The sequence below is a fragment of the Pristis pectinata genome, chromosome 1 (assembly GCF_009764475.1).
Source record: "Pristis pectinata isolate sPriPec2 chromosome 1, sPriPec2.1.pri, whole genome shotgun sequence".
Classification (NCBI taxonomy): domain Eukaryota; kingdom Metazoa; phylum Chordata; class Chondrichthyes; order Rhinopristiformes; family Pristidae; genus Pristis; species Pristis pectinata.
This window is the reverse complement of record NC_067405.1, coordinates 138,162,312-138,179,852: the sequence shown is the minus strand read 5'-3', so window position 1 is coordinate 138,179,852 and position 17,541 is coordinate 138,162,312. Positions and strand designations below refer to the sequence as shown.

Here is a 17,541-nt window from a genome sequence, read left to right as displayed (position 1 = left end):
ACTTTTTCCCAGGGCTACAATGGCTAACACAAGGTGACATAATTTTAAGGTGATTGGAGGAAGGTATAAGGGGGATGTCAGGGGTAAGTTTTTTTTTACACAGAGTGGTGGGTGCACAGAATGTACTGCTGGCAGAGGTTGTGGGGGCAGATACATTAGGGATATTTAAGAAACTCTTAGACACATGAATGATAGAAAAATAGGGGGCTATGTGGGAGGGAAGGGTTAGATAGATCTTAGAGCAGGATAAAATGTTGGCACAACATTGTGGGCCGAAGGGCCTGTACTGTGCTGTAGTGTTCTATGTTCTATGGATCATCATTAAGAACCCAGTTAATGATCTGCTTTAGCACGTGACAATGCCCTGCTTTGGAACCAAACCTTTTGGATCAAAAAGGCACCCTCCATGGTTGTGAGAACCTATGGTCCCAGGTTAAGGCATTGACAATACCTTCAGGTGAGGTGAGAAAATTGTTAATCATAGTGGGATTAATTTGGAGTCAGAGTTGCACAGCACAGAGACAGGCTCTTTGGCCCACCGTGTCTATGCTGACCATTATGCCTACCTATATTAATTCCATATTCCTCTATGCCCTGCTCATTCACTTACCTCTCCAGATGCCCCATAAATGTTGTTGCTGTTCCTGCCTCCACCACCTTCTCCAGATAACAACTACCCTTTCTGTGAAAAATTAACCCCTCAGATCCCCTTTAAACCTCCTCCCTCACATCTTAAACAGACTGTCTACCCTATCTTTACCACTTATAATTTGATAAACCTCTATCACGTCACCTCTTATCCTCCTTTGCTCCAGGGAAAGCGGACGCAGCCTATCCAACCTCTTCTCATAACTCAAGCCCTTCGATCCAGGCGACATCCTTGTGAATCATTTTGGCATCCTCTCTAGCTTAATCAGCTCCTTCCTGTAGTGTGGCAACCAGAACTGCACACGATAATTCAAGTGTAGCCAAATCAACCTTTTGTGCAATTGTAACATGATATCCCAACTCTTCTACTCAGTATCTCAGCTGATGAAGGTAAGCATGCCATATACCACCTTCACCATTCTGTCTACCTAGGTTGGCACTTTCGGGGAACTATGTACTTGTACCACCAGGTCCCTCTGTTCAACAACACTCCCCAGAGTCCTGCCATTCACTGTGTATGTCCTATCCTGTTTAACTTCCCAAAACACATCTCATCGCACTTGTCGGAGTTAAATTCCATCTGCCGTTCCTTTGGCCACTTTCCCAGATGATTAATATCCAACTGTAACCTTAGACAACTTCTTCACTGTCCACTGTAGCAGGTTAATGTTACAGTGTCAGATGGCATTAGCAATTTCCAAAACATTGGTAAAGGTTCTAGAATCCAAAGAAAAATAAATGTAGTTTTATTTCTGGAGTTACCATAAAGCATAGTGCTTGTACCCATCACGGAGCTCAGTGGTAGGCAAGGATCAGGAGAGAAACTAAAGATGACAAAAGGCCTTTGAACTTGAGAAAATTCAACAATGATTCCCTGAATTTTCCCTGATAATTTTCCCCTTGAACATTTCTTTTTCCCATCAACATCCCAGAAAAACTGTTTCAAAACAACTATTTACCCTAATTTAATGTACCCTGACTGTACTTAGGAGATGAATTTCAGTAATCCTTTGAATTTGCTTTGTCAGCACCGTTTAATATTTTTTAGTTCCTTAAATCACTGCCTTCTTTCCAGACCATAATGTGTAAACCTTTCTAATTTTATTTCCTAATTAATTTCCTTTAGTCTGACACCCTCAATACAACTGCTTGTAATTGTTTTTGTGACAGTGCACGTTCAGAATGAATTGACGTTCAAACCAGATTGTTTCTCATTCTAGGAAACCAATGAGCAATTAGTGAAAGAAAAGGTGTCAGACAGCAGGCAGCAGAGAGAAAAGATCAGTGAGCTTCAAACAAAGGTTGAGAACCTGGAGAAAGCATTGGGACACATGGTAGCCGAGTTTGAGACAGCAAAACAGAAGATGAAGCAAGAAACAGACTTGAAAATGGCAACCAGTCAGGTGGAGATCGCAAGGCTAGGGGCAGTGATTAAGTTGAAAGATAAAGAAATGAACCGGGTAAAGAAACTTGCTAAAAACATCCTGGACCAGCGCACTGATGTGGAAATGTTTTTTCTACAATCCCTTGAAGAAGTGAGACAACAGATTGCCTATAGTCGGGCTCAATATAAACAAGCAGCTCAAATTGCATTTCAGAGAAAAATGTTAAAGGCATATACTGGCAAGGAGGATTATCCCAAAATCAGGACCTTTGCCAAAAGTGAGCATAGTACAAACTGTGTGTACCAAGATATGGAAGAAGCTGATAAGAGGTAAGCTAAAATACTTAAATATTTCAGTTTGCAGGAATGCTGCCTGTGCAATAATGAATATAAACTGAGATTATCTCAACTGAGTCTGTTTCCAAGTGATAAAACTACCATGCAGTGAAAACACAGATGCATGCCTAGCCTGGCCAGGAATACAGCATTACTAATGCTAACTGGCCATTAAGTTTAGACACAGCTTGAATCCAGAACTTCCCAGTTAATTTGTGTCCCTCTGCTACTTGTCTCATGCAAATGGTATCTCTGTCTCATCCCTTCTGTTACTTCTGTGTATTTGCTTATTAATTGCTCATATATATGGGGCCCTGGTGAGACCGCACCTGGAATATTGTGGACAGGTTTGGTTTCTGTTCCTAAACAAGGATGTTATTGGGACAGAGGGAGTGCAATAAAAGTGCACCAGATTGATTCCTGGGATGGGCGACCTACAAGGAGAAGATAAGGAGACTGGGCCTATAACCTACAGAGAGAAGAATGAGACAATCTCATTGAAACATGTGTTACGAACCAGCAATAAAAGAAACACACTGAGTCATGATTCAGTGTTAAAAACTATTTGATTAATCACTACTTATGATAATACGAAAAATAAAAGTAAAAATGTTAGTATGTTAGAAGTAAAAATGTTAAACCTTGAACATTAACCCCAAAAACTAAACTCTTTGTGTGTGTGTGTGGCAAAGTCCCAAACTCCAAGTCCAGGAATGGTTCTTAAAGTTCAGTTCAGCAAGCCATAAGGTGAAACATGAGCAAAGGCTTCAACAACAACCACCGTTGTCTGAAGATAAGACGTAGATGTAGAGAACATAGGGAGAGTAAATACGAAATCCAAATGTTCCACGATGGAACCCAAACACCTCAGTGTTTACTTGGTAGTGACTTCCTCACTCCGAAAAGCATCTGAATCGTGGTCGTCCACACAAATACCTGTTTCCTTCTACAGGTCAGCAACAAAGTGAACTCTACCGGATTACTTCCAATTTCCATACGTGGATTGCAGTGACAGACACAGTTATTGTTTCTCATCCATCGATAAACTAGCAGGCTGGTGTCTCTCTCCCTTTTCTCTCTCTCTCTCTCTCTCTCTCCCTCTTCGACTTCGACTGACCTCTCCAACAACGTCATTACGTCCTTTATCTTCTGTTGACGTAAGCACGCCACACACACACACACACACACACTACTCTATCTTAAAAGGACATTCACCGAGTCCATAACACATGTAAAATTCTTATAGGCCTTGACAGGATGAATACAGGGATGATGTTACCCCTGATAGTCATTTGGACAAGTGGGGATTGATTAGAGAGAATACCACAAAAGATCTGTTCAAGTTGTGTCCAACTAACCTGATAGAGCCTTTAGGTGAAGTAAATCAAAGGAGGAAATCTAGGTGTCTGCTGAAGAGTCACATAATAAACCTTCATTAAGAGTAAAGGCTGAGGAATAAAAGGACATGTAGAAGCATGGATAAAGATCTGGCCAAGTAACAGGAAACAGGGAGTGAAAGGTTGTCTCTCAGACTGGGACCAGGGTACAGGGCATAATTTCCAAATCTTCAGATGAAACAAACCTTGTAGATGTAGTGACTTGTAGACTTCAAGATGTAGATAGGTGGTGCAATGGGCAGGTAGGTGGCAAATGCAATTTAATGTTGAGAAGTGGGAAGTGTTACATTTGATAGGAAGATTTAGAAGAGGTGACATAAACTAGGGATATACAATTCTAAAACAGGTATGAGCACTGGGGGTAAATGTGCACAGTTTGTTGAAATTTGCAGGGCAGTTGAGAAATTGGTAAAAAAAAAATAGGATTCTAGGTTGTATAAGAGGTAAGCCAAAATACCTCCTTGTATAAGAGGCTGAGAGTACTATAAAATATTGGTTCAGCCACAAATGGAGCATTGCGTACCATTCTGGGCATTTAGGAAAGATCAGAAGGTAAGTGGATAGACTGAAGTTGATAGACTGGGTTAGTCTCTCAAAGAGAGGAAGTTGCGAAGGGATCTGATGGAACACAGGAAAAAGTGCTGGAGGAGCTCAGCAGGTCAGGCAGCATCTATGGAGGGAAATAAATAGTTGACATTTCAGGCCGAGATCCTTCATCAGGACTGCAAAGGAAGACGGCAGACGCTGGAATAAGGTCAGGGGAGGGGGGAGGAGCACACACAGGCAGGGGACAGGTAAGTTCAGGTAAGGGGGGAGAAGGTAGGTGGGTGGGGGAGGGGAGGAGATGTAAGAAGCTGAGAGGTGATCGGTGGAAGAGGCAAAGGGCTGAAGGAGAAGGAATCCGGTAGGAGAGGGCAGTGGACCATGGATTAAAGGGAAGGAGGTGGGGAATAGATGGGCAGGTCATGAGGGTGGGGGCTGGAGAAGAGGGAAGGAGTTACCGGAAGTTAGAGAAATCGATGTTGAAGCTGTCACGTTGGAGACTACCAAGGTGGAATACAAGGTGTTGTTCCTCCAACCTACATCTGACCTCAACGTGGCAGTAGAGGAGGCCATGGATAGACATGTCAGTATGGGAGTGGAATGTGGAATTGAAGTGGCTGGCCACCGGGAGATCCTTGCTTTTGCAGCGGACGGGGTGAAGGTGCTTGACCAAGCGGTCACCCAATCTGCGTCGGGTCTCACTGACGTAGAGGAGGCTGCACCGGATGCAATAAAGGTTAAAATCCTGAAGGCTTTAGATAAAGTAAATGATGAGAAAGTGATGACGTTGGCAGGGGAATCTAGAATTAGGGGGCCAAAAGTGACATGAGGAAAAACATTTTTTACACAGCAAGTAGAATCTGGAATGTACTGCCAGGGGTAGCTTTAAATATTATCAGCCTTAAATATTAACTCTTTTTCTTCCTCCACAGATGTTCCCTGACCTTTTGAGTACCTTCAGTATTTTCTGTTTTCACTTCAAATTTCCACATTTCAGTAATAAATAATACTCTTCGTTTTTAAGCATTCACGTTGGAAAAGTGAGTATTTCTGACTTGACCTGGGAGCAGAAGGAGAAGGTTTTACGCCTTTTGTTTGCAAAGATGAATGGATTGAAAACAAACAGGTATGTTGAACAGAAAGGTGATCCCTTCCCATAGCCTCCGAAAGTACAATACAGGTCACGGTTACCTTCAAAGACTCCAATAATCCAGCGTATATGTTAATGCCACCAGCTTATCCTGGGATGAAAGGCAGCATGCAAAATTAAAAAAATTGTTGTAGAATGATTGTACCTTTGGCACTGAAGCAGAAAGAGATCTTTGCTCTGTATCCTGGCTATATCTAATGATGATAGTATTCAATATAGTGAGAATCACCTATTTCACCCTTTAATTACCTTACTGTATTAGCCATTCATTTGTTTTGATGGCCCTCTGGTGTTTTTGCTTATTCAGTAGGAATAACATTTAATACTCTGCAGATAACAAGCACTTGTTTTACTTATATTCTACACAGGAAACAGTATAATAAAAGTCTGGTCTCTTCAGCTTCACCTGAGAGCGTATTGAGCATAAGAGAGGCAGAACAAGCAAGGTAAGGGTCAGATCATAATGGGAAACCGCCTTACAAATACTTCAGTTTAACCTTCCAAAAGCTGAATGGAAGAGGTGATTTAGCTCTGCATTATCATAAGCACAGTAATTAAACAATGCCATACATTCTAGGGAATGCAGAAGCATGAATGATCGTAGATGACTATGACGTGGCAATACTGATTTGACTAAGATTCCATTTTTATTTTCCCTCATTGTCACCAACGTGCAGTTTTTTTTCCCCCTGAGTACAGCTCTTTCCTCTTATTCCCACGACATGGAGTGTACTTGTTTGATATTCTCTTTATAGCAGTGCACTTCAACTTTTTAATTATTTTCAGTTGCATATTTTACATTGGGGAATGGGCATCGAGCTAGGATCGCTTCACAGCATATCCTTATCTCCTGAGCAGAAAATATAGTCAACATGTTATCCTTCATGGCCAGTATAATACTTACAGGGTTATAATTTTTCCAATTTCATAACTTTGCCATATTCCAAATCTAACACCAATCATGGAGTGGTAAGTGTTTTAAAAAAAAACCATGATGTAGCAATGAACTTTGTTCTTTCCACTTTTGGGAGAAGTTAATTTGACTGAAGGACTCTGCTTCTGTTGATGCAAAGGTTGCTTACTCTGCATTTTAACTCAGGAATATTTAATTAACAGTTGGTCAACATTAAAATCATGACTGTGCCACGATTACCATGGTAAATCATTAACTGTGCTCAAAATCTATTTATTATGTTTAATACTGTAGCCGACACTCACAGGAAGGAAACTGTAGATAATAGAAATCCAAAAGAAAGAATGCTTTAAATACCCAGTGTCTCTACATTCATTCTCTCCACCACTTAGTACATGCTTAAGCCACAGTGCTATCTACAAAATGCTTTGCAGTTACTCATCTCGGGTACTTCTACCTCCCAAATCTGCTATCCCTACTTACAAGCATACTCATAGATGCACCACCACATGAAGATTCTCCTGCAAGTCATACTCCATCCTAGTTTGGAAATGTATCATGGTCCTTTGTTGTCAAAATCGGAAACTTTTACCCAACAGCATTGAGTACCTTCATCAGAAGGACTGCACCAGTTCAAAAAGGTGGTTTGCCACCTTCACAATGGCAATAAGGATGGGAAATAAATGTTGGACTTGCCAGCAGATCCCAGATCCTGAAAAAAAATATAACCACGTGTTATTTTTAAATCTCAAAATGAAGGTTTGGCTATTTGGAAACAGAAATAAAATGAAATTTCTTCTATATAGAATTCTGTCCAAATGGACAGTGGGTGCTTAGTCATTGACAATCTTCATGACTGAGATAAATTTGGACACATAGGGAGATAAATGGAGTGGTGATGGAATCGGTCATGACAATATTGAATGGCAGAGAAGATTCAAGTGCCCACTCTAAATCTATTTATGTCAGATTCAAGACCTTGTTTGCATCTCAGCAAGATTGAGCACAGCAGCAATCCTATATGGTTTTATTCTCATTAATAAAGATTCTGGGCAGAGTAGTTGGAATCAAACTTTACAAGCTTGATAAATAAATGTGACTACACCAGTAGCTTATGTGGTTTTGTTTTGGTCTCACATTTCAAGAAGTTAACTGATATTATTTCCTTTGCAGCACACAAGATGAAAACCCCAATCCCACTTTTATAACCCAGGCTCCTATTGATTCTGTTTCAAGCCATGTCAGCACTTTACCAGATCACCAGCTGCCTAAGGAAGTTACATTGCCAGAAATTGTACCATCATAAGAAATTGTAAAAATCAACAGATTTATAGTGGATTAGTATCCCAGAAGGTGTACTTGAGAAAAGTCCTAAAATTAGTGCGCAATTAAAGTGTGCATAACTTTAAGTGAAAATTTGTTTTTCTTTAAACTTAACATTCTTAGAGCTTTAAACATCACAATTTAAATAAGAAACTTTGCTCAAAGTGGGCCAGAATTGTATGTTGAGCCACAGAGAAGGTGAAGCACATTCTAATTTTATCACTCCACTTAACTATGATCTCAGACACGAGGAGGACTGCAGATGCTGTAAATATGGAGCAACACACAAAATGCTGGATGAGCTCGGCAGGTCAGGCAACATCTATGGAGGGAAATGAACAGCTGACATTTCGGCTCAAGACCCTCCATAGGTGCTGCCTGACCTGCTGAGCTCCTCCAGCATTTTGTGTTGCGCAATTATGATCTCAGCTGCATTGCCCCAGGGCTAAGCAACCTAGATGTTTGGTTTTCACCCTGAAAGCAACAAGTGTGTCTGTGGGTTTGTGTGGTGGAATACCTAACAGTAGCTGAAGAGCTGCTTGCCAAATCTCTTATGGGTTTTGTCCATCTAGAGGCACAGTGACATGATCACCTACAACTACTCCAGGAAAATTGCAGGGAGCAGCACCAGCTTTTGACTCACTCCAAATTCAGCTGCAAACAAATGTGTCTCTACCTTACATGTCACTTGTTCCACAATAGCCTGCAAACTGTGATATTAACCACTGGGCCTGAAACCGAACCCTTCTCAGTGAAGGCTGGTGTCAAACAAGATGCATCTATACCCCTACACTTTCCTCAAATCTTTCTTGCTGCAACATTGCATTTCACCTTCAACAAACCTCCTATGGGAGTGGAGCTAATTTTCAGCACTAATGGAAGACGGTTCAACTTATGGTGACTACACTGCAGAACCAAATTATCCAAACTTCAGTAATTGAGTTGCATTATGCAGACACTTGTATTTGTGCTTGCTGAGAAGCTGAGCTGTAAGCCCTAATTGAAGCATGAGAGGATGGGTCTTGCATTCAGTGTCAGCAAGGCAAAGGCCCTCCCTGTTGCACCACATTGCCTTCTGAAAGATTCATAGCAAGACTCTAGAAAATATGGACCCATTCCCATATTGTGGCACCTTCCTGGAGAAGGCACTCATCCAAGATGAAATTCACCATGGTCTGTGCCTCTAATCAATTAAGGAAAAGGGTATTTGAGGATCAAGACCTCAGACCTGACACAAAATGCATAGGTCTACATAGATCCCACACTCCTGTATGTTTGAGATACCTTGCTGATCTACAAGCAGGCATCTCAAGGCACTGGAAAAAAAAGCCAACACTATTTCTAAAATATTTTCCAAATTCACCAGAAGGATAAGTGGACCAATGTCAGTGTACTCTGCCAGGCCAACAGCCCCAGCACAGAGGCTCTAGTTACACTAAGTCAGCTATACTGAGCAGGCCTGACATCACATTTCTAAAATGGTCTCTCTATCCCAAGTTGTCATGGGAAAGTTTATCAGGTAGACTGAGGAAAAGATTCAGGGATGTGCTCAAGTCTTTTTGAAGAAATGCAACATCCCCACCAACTCCTGGGAACCTCTGGCCCACAGCAGCTCAACCTGGAGGAGCATTGAGGATGATACAGAGAATCTTAAGGCCATGTGGTGGACCATATCACAAATAAGCTGGTTCATTGGCCTTCACATGCCCAACAGGAGAAAGAATCTGTGCTTCCTACAACGACCTCATTAGTCACCTCAAAGCCAGAGTGGAAGTAAATCATTCTCACTCCCCAGAGACTGCCTAAGAATCAGCAATTGTATCAATGAGAAAAGTGCAAGAGAAATTTTAACTGTCAACTCTAATGACTTTTGTTCCTGTAGATAGCAAGTTAAACTATGTGCACTTCAAGACCACAGAACATCTTCAAGTTTTATGAATCACATTTCATTCAAATGATGCAAAGGAAAAAAATTATAAACAGAATTTATTTTTTTTAAAATTTGCAACCTGCACTGTGTTCCACATGATTAAATACAGAATATACAGCCCCATGTACATACAAATAATTTTCTCTCCCCCACCCAATCTGAAAGGGGAAAAATGCATATCCATCTTATCTTCTGTTATATCTGTCTAGAAGTGCACTGTACATTACTGCACATAAGTCAGATTTATTGTCCACATGAATTAGAAACTTTGAGTACAAAAACCACATTGCTTAAAGATAGCAGCACGTTAGTTATACAAAGAACAGAAAGTGCTATCTATTTAACCTGCCAGTTGTACACAATATTGTCACTTCCACCAGACGTGACAAAGATTAGCTTATCATCGGTTTTTGGCAGATCTGTGGCATTCAGATTCAGTTGTGCTTGGTTGAGACAGACTGTGAATAGTGCTGTAAATAAAAAGCAATGTTAAAAAAGATTTGAATTAAGTCTTTTACAACATTACTTAGTGTTCTTGCATAAGTATTACCCACAGTTTTGTTCTGAAGATTGCCGTTCTTTGTTGGAGTGAAGGTTAATTGATTCCACCGTCCCTACACTGCCACTCATACATCAACAACAAGCAATGACAATGAGGTAAAATGGAGAATTAGTCCCAAATACAATGTTGGAGAAAGTGAACTAGGCAAGTAGTAGTTTGAACTGAGGGTGGGACAGAGAGAGGAGCAGGTTACAGGAAAAGGAAATTAGGCTCTTGTCTAACTTTATTTCGTGATTATCCAGGTATGTGCTACATGATCAGAACTTGTTATCCACCTCTCCAGCAGAAGCTGCTACATACTGATCATGAGCCAGAACCCTGCCAATGTCACTATAACTGTGGCTCTGCTGCTTACCCTGCATGGGATCTGGTTCTTCTTATGTCCCAGTTTAAGTTCATTTTGGCCTGTCTTTCACAGCATCTCACCAGACAAGCAACTGAGCCACTACCAGAGCTCATTTCCATCTAATTTTGCCAGACTGCACTTGTTTGAAACTCTTTCCCAAGATTAATCATTTCCTTAAGGCTATTGGGGTATAACACACTTTAGAATTTAAAATTGCATCACATTTTCATGACTATAAGAGTGCATTTTATATAGAAAAAAATCTTAGTCACATTTGCTTTTCACAAGCAAGTACCTTTCATAACTATATGGTTTCCTTTCTACATACTGGGACCATATAGTGAGTAACAGCCAATTTAAAATTATTTAGTGATAATTATTACAGCCCACATACAATTGCAGAACACAATCTAATCAATCAGCTAACCTTCAGTTACATTCTCAACAAGCTGCGAAGATCAGGTACTTTTGCATGCACACGTAAATCACATCTTGGGAGAGTAAACGGAGCAAGCGATAGTTCAAATTGGAAGGGATTCAAAATTAGACCCTTTTTGTTTAACATTTTGCTACATTTATAAACAGGCATGTTGCCCAATTTGAAATTAAGAGTTTTTGCAGCAGATCAAAAACAAAGTAGAGACATTATTTAGTAAATATGTTCAAAGCTGCCAGGGTATTCAAGTGATCAGTTTCACCTCTCCTTTCCAATTCTGTGTACATGCCTCTTCCAGCCACACAGGGTTAAGCTGCTCCTTGCTCACCCACTCCCACCCAAGTTCTCCACAAGTCAGATCAGAAAAGTTAGGACTGAGTGTATTGAACATGCAGCTTGCCATTTCAGTAACATGAACCTAGCGCCCCATTGTTGGCATGACAACAGCTGGGCCTGATAAAGTTGAATCTTCTTCCTTCCACTGCGAGGTGACAGTCTTTGTTTGAGTGTAGAACTGAATGCCCTGGGATAAAGTGGAAAAGTAAATCGGTTCAGTGTCTAATGTTCATAACTGATCTCAACATTATTTCATGTATTGTTGAGCTATTCATCAATTGATAAGCTTGGGCATCCATCTTTCATTTGTTCGGTTTCTGACCAGGGTGTTCAACTTTTCAGTTTTACTCTGGAGATTCCAAAATTCAATACTAATTTGCTGTGAGAAAGTTCAAAACCAAAAGGAACAAGAATTTTTTTGTTAAATATATAAACATTAAAATAATTGCACAGGCTGTCAAATACAAATGAACTATCACCTAATTGGCAATGAGACCCGATGGACTACAATTCACATAGGAATACCTTGCACAAGGATGGATATGTTGAGGGACCAATTGGCAGGGAGTGGGAAAAGGGGGCAACTGAAGTCAGGAGGTCGTGGAATTAAACCACCAGGAATGCATTCAGAATGGGTAATCCTCCTCCTGACCAATTTTTCACCACCACCGTAGACACAGATGCAAGTGGGTCTCGTATGTACTTGAAGCCTTTTGTTTTTAAGTACAATTTTAACCTCTCTTCCATTAAAATGGCTAGTTTTGAAACCTGCAGGCCAGTTGCCACTGAAATTCCTGGTCTCTTGTCTCAGTGCACTTACCTAACAACACCTGGTGACTGCCTGTTCTCAGGGTCTAAAATACATCAACTGGGTCCCAACCCCAACTGTACCAGAAGTCTGACACAGTTTAACGGAAGAAGAGTTGGTTAAATTAACTTCAAGGTTACCTCTGCATTTCTTTGAACACAAACTGGTGTAGGCCACCTGACCCTTCAAACCCAATCTGCCCAAAGCTTAAACTCCTCTTCTGCGCCAGTTCCCCAGAGCTCTCAATTCCCTGATCTTACAACATTGTACCCACCTCCTCTTATAAATACCTCTATTGATCCAGCTTTCACACCAGTTGGGACTACTCCTAGTTGTGTTAGGGACTAGCATACATACCTGTTTGCCATAAAAATTGGTATCACCTCTGAATGAGCCTCTTGATCCAGTGAATGAGAACATTGGCAGTGGAACTGGGATAGGTACATTCACTCCAACCTGAAAATATTTTAAAAAGTCACAAGTTATTAAAACAGGCAAAATAACATCAAAATGGATGTTGTCAAGTTATGGGCAGTAACTTCTGAGTGGTTCTGGATTCCTGTTTTCAATTCCCAAGCAGCAATTCTCATTTGTAAAGTTGCTTTAAACACTGGAAAACTCAAAGCAGAGGGAAACCACTTCATCAGCAAAGTTGTAGATGGGAGTACAAGGAAAATTTCGAGAAAAGAGAAAAAATAAAGCCAATTAGCCTTTTAACATTTCTACACAAATTAGTAAATCTAACTTCCAGTTACTCTTGTCTTTTCATTAAATAAAAAATAAACTGCCCTTAGAGACACAGTGAGTGCCTTCATCTACAACTTTGCCCCGAAATGTCAACTATCCATTTCCTTCCACAGATATTGCCTGACCTGCTGAGTTCTTCCAGCAGATTGATTTTTTTTGCATTAAGCTACCCTTTCGCATCTTGGATAGATGTTAAAGAATATTTAAGGATAGACTTTGGATATTACATTTATTACAAAAATCATAACACTGATTGAATTTACAGCAACTTACTGAGCAACACTGTAGAAACATTAGCTAGCAGAGAAATAATCCTGTTTTGCCATCTTCAGAATATCACGCAGGATTTTCAATAATAACTTGCCCCGTCTAAATGAAACACTCGTGTCAGAGAGATACAGCACAGAAACAGGTGCTTTGGCCCACACTTATCATTAACTACCCATTTACATGCATCCTACATGCACTGCACACATTCTCATTAACTCTCCCTAAATGCTACCACTCACCTACACACCAGAGGCGATTTACAGTGGCCAGTTATCCTACTGACCTGCACATCTTTGATGTGGGAGGAAACCCATGTGGTCACTGGGAAAATGTACAAACTCGACACAGACAGCACCCGAGGTCAGGAATTAATCTGGATATCTGGCACTGCAAGGCAGCTGCACTATGTGCGGTTAGCATCTTGGTCATATTGAATCATTACTTCAATTTCCTCTCAAATGTAGTAGCTTCTATAGGATAGCACTGTTTGACCAACAATTAAAATGTCATCGTTAAAATCCAACAATATTACAACCAGCTCTAAAGTTCGCTGCATCGAGGACCATTCAAGTAAACTCTGCAACCCTCATTTTAAAACATACCTGCCCAACATCAACCCGGTGTGTGTATCTACGAGCTGTGGCACCATTGGTGGTGAAGATGGCAGTGCCATTTCCATATGGGTTCTGGTTGATAATATCAACTGCTTCATCTAGCGTGTCTGCCTCAAGGACAACCAGGACGGGGCCGAAGATTTCCTCAGTGTAGCACTTCATATGAGGCTATGGAGGAGAGGGGAGAAAAACAACTTACTTAAAAATTGTTACACCCATTTGCACTTCCCTTCACTGCTCATCCTAACAGATGGCGTTAGCTAGTCTGGTCCTACTTGGTCTGCAGATCACTTACTTCTGCACCAAATCTCTGCTGCCTGCCTGCACTGGCCCATAATCCCCAACCACCAAGCTTTGATTTACACTGGTGCCTGTTGAAACTAATTTAAATGTCACGTTCATGTTCAAGTCATTTCCACTGGTTCTCCCCTGCAAATCTCTAAGCTCCTTTGGCCCTATAACCTTTCCACCTGAAGTAGGAATCAACCAGCTTCCAGCTTGTAGCCCAGAAGAAAGTGGCAACTTAATTCTTGAACCTTCAACAGAGTCAGGGAATGATTCCAAAGTTGGGGGTAGTCAGAGCTCTTTAACCTGGGCAGCTGAATGTTTAAACAGGCACTTGTTAATTAGATAAAACAATGACATAATTTATTAAACCTTTTCCATCCATTTTAAAATATGCAATTCAAATTCAGGTACATGGAACTCTGATTTATAACAAGGGCTCCAATTACTTTAGTGCAAATTGCTAGCTAATACAGTTGTAAGGTAGAGGGCATGAAGGTTAATCCATTACGTAATCTTTTTAAGTGACTGGTGCTAGCTTCACTGGTGATGTGCAGCCATTTTAAGTAACAAAGAAAAAAAATTGTCTTGTGTTCAGTCAAGGGCTGACAAAGCTGCCTCACCTTGACTCCAGCAAGGATGGTGGGTCCTACAAAGTTGCCATTTTCATATCCTTTCACCTGGACAGTCCGTCCATCCAGCAGTAGTTTGGCGCCCTCATTCACCCCACTCTGGACTAGGTCACACACCCGGGACTTTGCCTGAGGGGAGATGAGGGGGCCAAGGTCAGAGCCTGGCTGGTCACCTGGGGTCATGGAAGGAAAAAATGTTATGTGCATGCAATCAACTAAGTGATTCCCCCATCCCCTCCAAAACGTGGGGAAACATAGATCAGTCAAGATTGTAAACAGAACACATGATAAGCAAGCTCCTTTTCCTCATTCCTCCACCCCCATTACAAACTCAGCATAGTGAGAACCAAGCTGATTACGAAGGAATTAGAAGGGAAGCAGAAACTAGAGAGGCAGAGAATGTATGAGAGAAAGATTAACTGCTATCTTTCCAAAAGTGGGAATCCAAAAGTGGGAATCCAAAAGTGTTCTTTAAGCTTGTAAGTAGTAAGAATAGTACATGGAGGAGTGTGCCCTCCAGAAAAAAAAATTGCCAAGTTACACATGGGAGTTGACAGCCTTGTAAATGAGAATGTTGCACGTCGCCATTAGGGAAGAGGGGGCTTCCAAATAAATAGTGAAGGTAGAGCTATAGAAAGATAAATTATAAAAACCGGCTTCAAGCCCATCGAGTCCACATCAACCATCAAACACCCATTTACACTAATCCTATTTTATTCTCCCCACATCCTTATCAAGTCTCCTCAGGTTCTACCACTCACTATGCACTAGAGACAATTTACAGTGGCCAATCTGCACATCTTTGATATGGGAGGAAACAGGAGCACCCAGAGGAAACCCACGTGGTCACAGGAAGAATGTGTGAACTCCACATAGGCAGTACCCGAGTTTCAGACTGAACCAGGGTCCCCAGTGCTGAGGCAACAGCTCTACTATCTGCATCAATGTGCCATTAAGACGTCAGATACATTAAAAATTGATAGAATGGAGGTATTAAGTTGGCTTAACTTAAAGTAGCAAGTCACCAGGACCAAATGGGATGTAGTCTAGGATTTTAAGGAGCACACAGGAGAAATAAAATGATATCAACTGCTTCGTCTAGCGTGTCTGCCTCAAGGACAACCAGGACAGGGCCGAAGATTTCCTCAGCGTAGCACTTCATATGAGGCTATGGAGGAGAGAGGAGAAAAACAACTTACTTAAAAGTTGTTACACCCATTTGCACTTCCCTTCACTGCTCATCCTAACAGATGGCGTTAGCTAGTCTGGTCCTACTTGGTCTGCAGATCACTTACTTCTGCACCAAATCTCTGCTGCCTGCCTGCACTGGCCCATAATCCCCAACCTCTAATAATCTTCCAGTGCTCCTCGGATACAGAGGTGGCTGCAGAAGGTTGGATACTCATAAATATCACTCCCTTGCTCAGAAAAGGCAGTAAGGATAAGCCCTTACACCTACTGCATTATACTCCTTAAGCCCATTGCATTAAATCAACTGAAAAACAAAAGGCACCTGCATTGACTTTCAACTTCTTTGCCTTTTCCACTAGTTCAGGCAGCCAGTTTCTAGCTTCCCCGACCAGGACAGCAGTAGACAGAGCCATACAGCGCTGCCCGGCTGCACCAAAAGCTGCACCGACCAGCTGATTCAAAGTGTTCTCCTTGTTGGCATCAGGCATCACCACTCCATGGTTCTTGGCACCCTGAAAGGAATTCGTAGATAAGAGAGCTAAAAATGAAGATATCTTCCAGTACCCCGCAAGTGGATACATGACAAAAGATGGATTGGAACAACAGAACTTTTAACATATTGCCCAATCCTGGGATTAAATCTCTTGGACTCAAAATACTAGTAATTTCAACCTATGAAACACAATTTTTATTAAATTGATTCCATTAATTGGAAAAATTCATGAAACTCACTCACTTGGGTGGTGTACAATTCAACAGACTATAGACTGGGGCCGTTTAAATACAGCAGAAAATTCCATTAATCACGACTACCAGCAAATGCTTTTAAATTAAACTGTGTGGTTTCTATTTAAACAAAAATATATCAAATAATCCATGATGTTTGCTTCCCAAACCAAGTCTCACATCAAATAATTTACAAGATCTTATTATAACCTAAAGTTGCAATGGAATACTGGTAAAATATACAGCCTGCATAAATCTAAAAATACAATCCTAACAAAGTTAGAATTATAGGTGGGCAAGAGTGCTGGGAAATAGAAAAATTGTTCTCAATGCAACCAGAGGAAAAGCCCAAGCAGTAGGAAAGGTAGAGAATATTCACCATGTTGGACTGTACCCTCTTGCCATTTTTGGAGCCTCTTGTGTAGATGTACTCGCCAGCTTGATTGGAGCCCACAAAGCTGATAGCCTTGATAGCCGGGTGGTCACAAATGAAGTTCACAGCTTAAAAAAAAATGAGAAAAAAGTTACTACATTATTTGCATTTATTTCTCGACATTCCATTGCAAGGAAAAAAACAAGGTGCAACTTGAACATGAAGGTATAATCAAACATGCTAAAGGGGTGTACAATCTTACACCAAATTTGTGTGGTGAATTGCAAGTACATATATGTCATGTCTGTAGCCAATCTCAACACGTGGAACATCTATCATCTGGAACTGTTAAAACTGCAATTACTTGACACCACTACATCCCAGGTCATTTGTGGAGCAACAAATTGCTTAAGGAGTACAACTTCGAAGTTACTGGTATTGGTTTATTATTGTTACTTGTACCGAGGTACAGTGAAAAACTTGTCTCGCACACCAATCATACAGGTCAATTCATTACACAGTGCAGTTACATTGAGTTAGTACAGAGTGCATTGAGGTAGTACAGGTAAAAACAATAACAGTAGAGTAAAG

General features: G+C 41.0%; 2 protein-coding genes across 5 annotated transcripts in view; one reads left to right on the top strand and one right to left on the bottom strand.

Moving 5' to 3' along the window:
* Positions 1-7,742, top strand: part of LOC127567495 (basal body-orientation factor 1-like) — a 110,942-nt gene extending 103,200 nt beyond the window's left edge. Inside the window, exons 10-11 of the mRNA XM_052010461.1 lie at positions 5,827-5,904; positions 7,545-7,742. Coding sequence (XP_051866421.1) covers positions 5,827-5,904; positions 7,545-7,677 — 211 coding nt within the window. The 3' untranslated portion in view covers positions 7,678-7,742. The remainder of the gene's footprint in view (positions 1-5,826; positions 5,905-7,544) is intronic.
* Positions 1-17,541, bottom strand: part of aldh6a1 (aldehyde dehydrogenase 6 family, member A1) — a 97,288-nt gene that overhangs the window by 65,610 nt on the left and 14,137 nt on the right. For 2 of the 4 annotated variants that reach the window (XM_052010484.1, XM_052010496.1), the window contains exons 7-12: positions 16,957-17,078; positions 16,174-16,363; positions 14,652-14,833; positions 13,732-13,911; positions 12,470-12,568; positions 9,664-11,491 (exon numbers count right to left, since the gene is read on the bottom strand). In XM_052010484.1, the coding sequence (XP_051866444.1) occupies positions 11,387-11,491; positions 12,470-12,568; positions 13,732-13,911; positions 14,652-14,833; positions 16,174-16,363; positions 16,957-17,078 (878 nt within the window). In that variant the 3' untranslated portion in view covers positions 9,664-11,386. Of the gene's footprint in view, positions 1-9,663; positions 11,684-12,469; positions 12,569-13,731; positions 13,912-14,651; positions 14,834-16,173; positions 16,364-16,956; positions 17,079-17,541 lie in introns of those variants that run through there. The other 2 variants (XM_052010491.1, XM_052010473.1) reach the window with 2 other exon arrangements.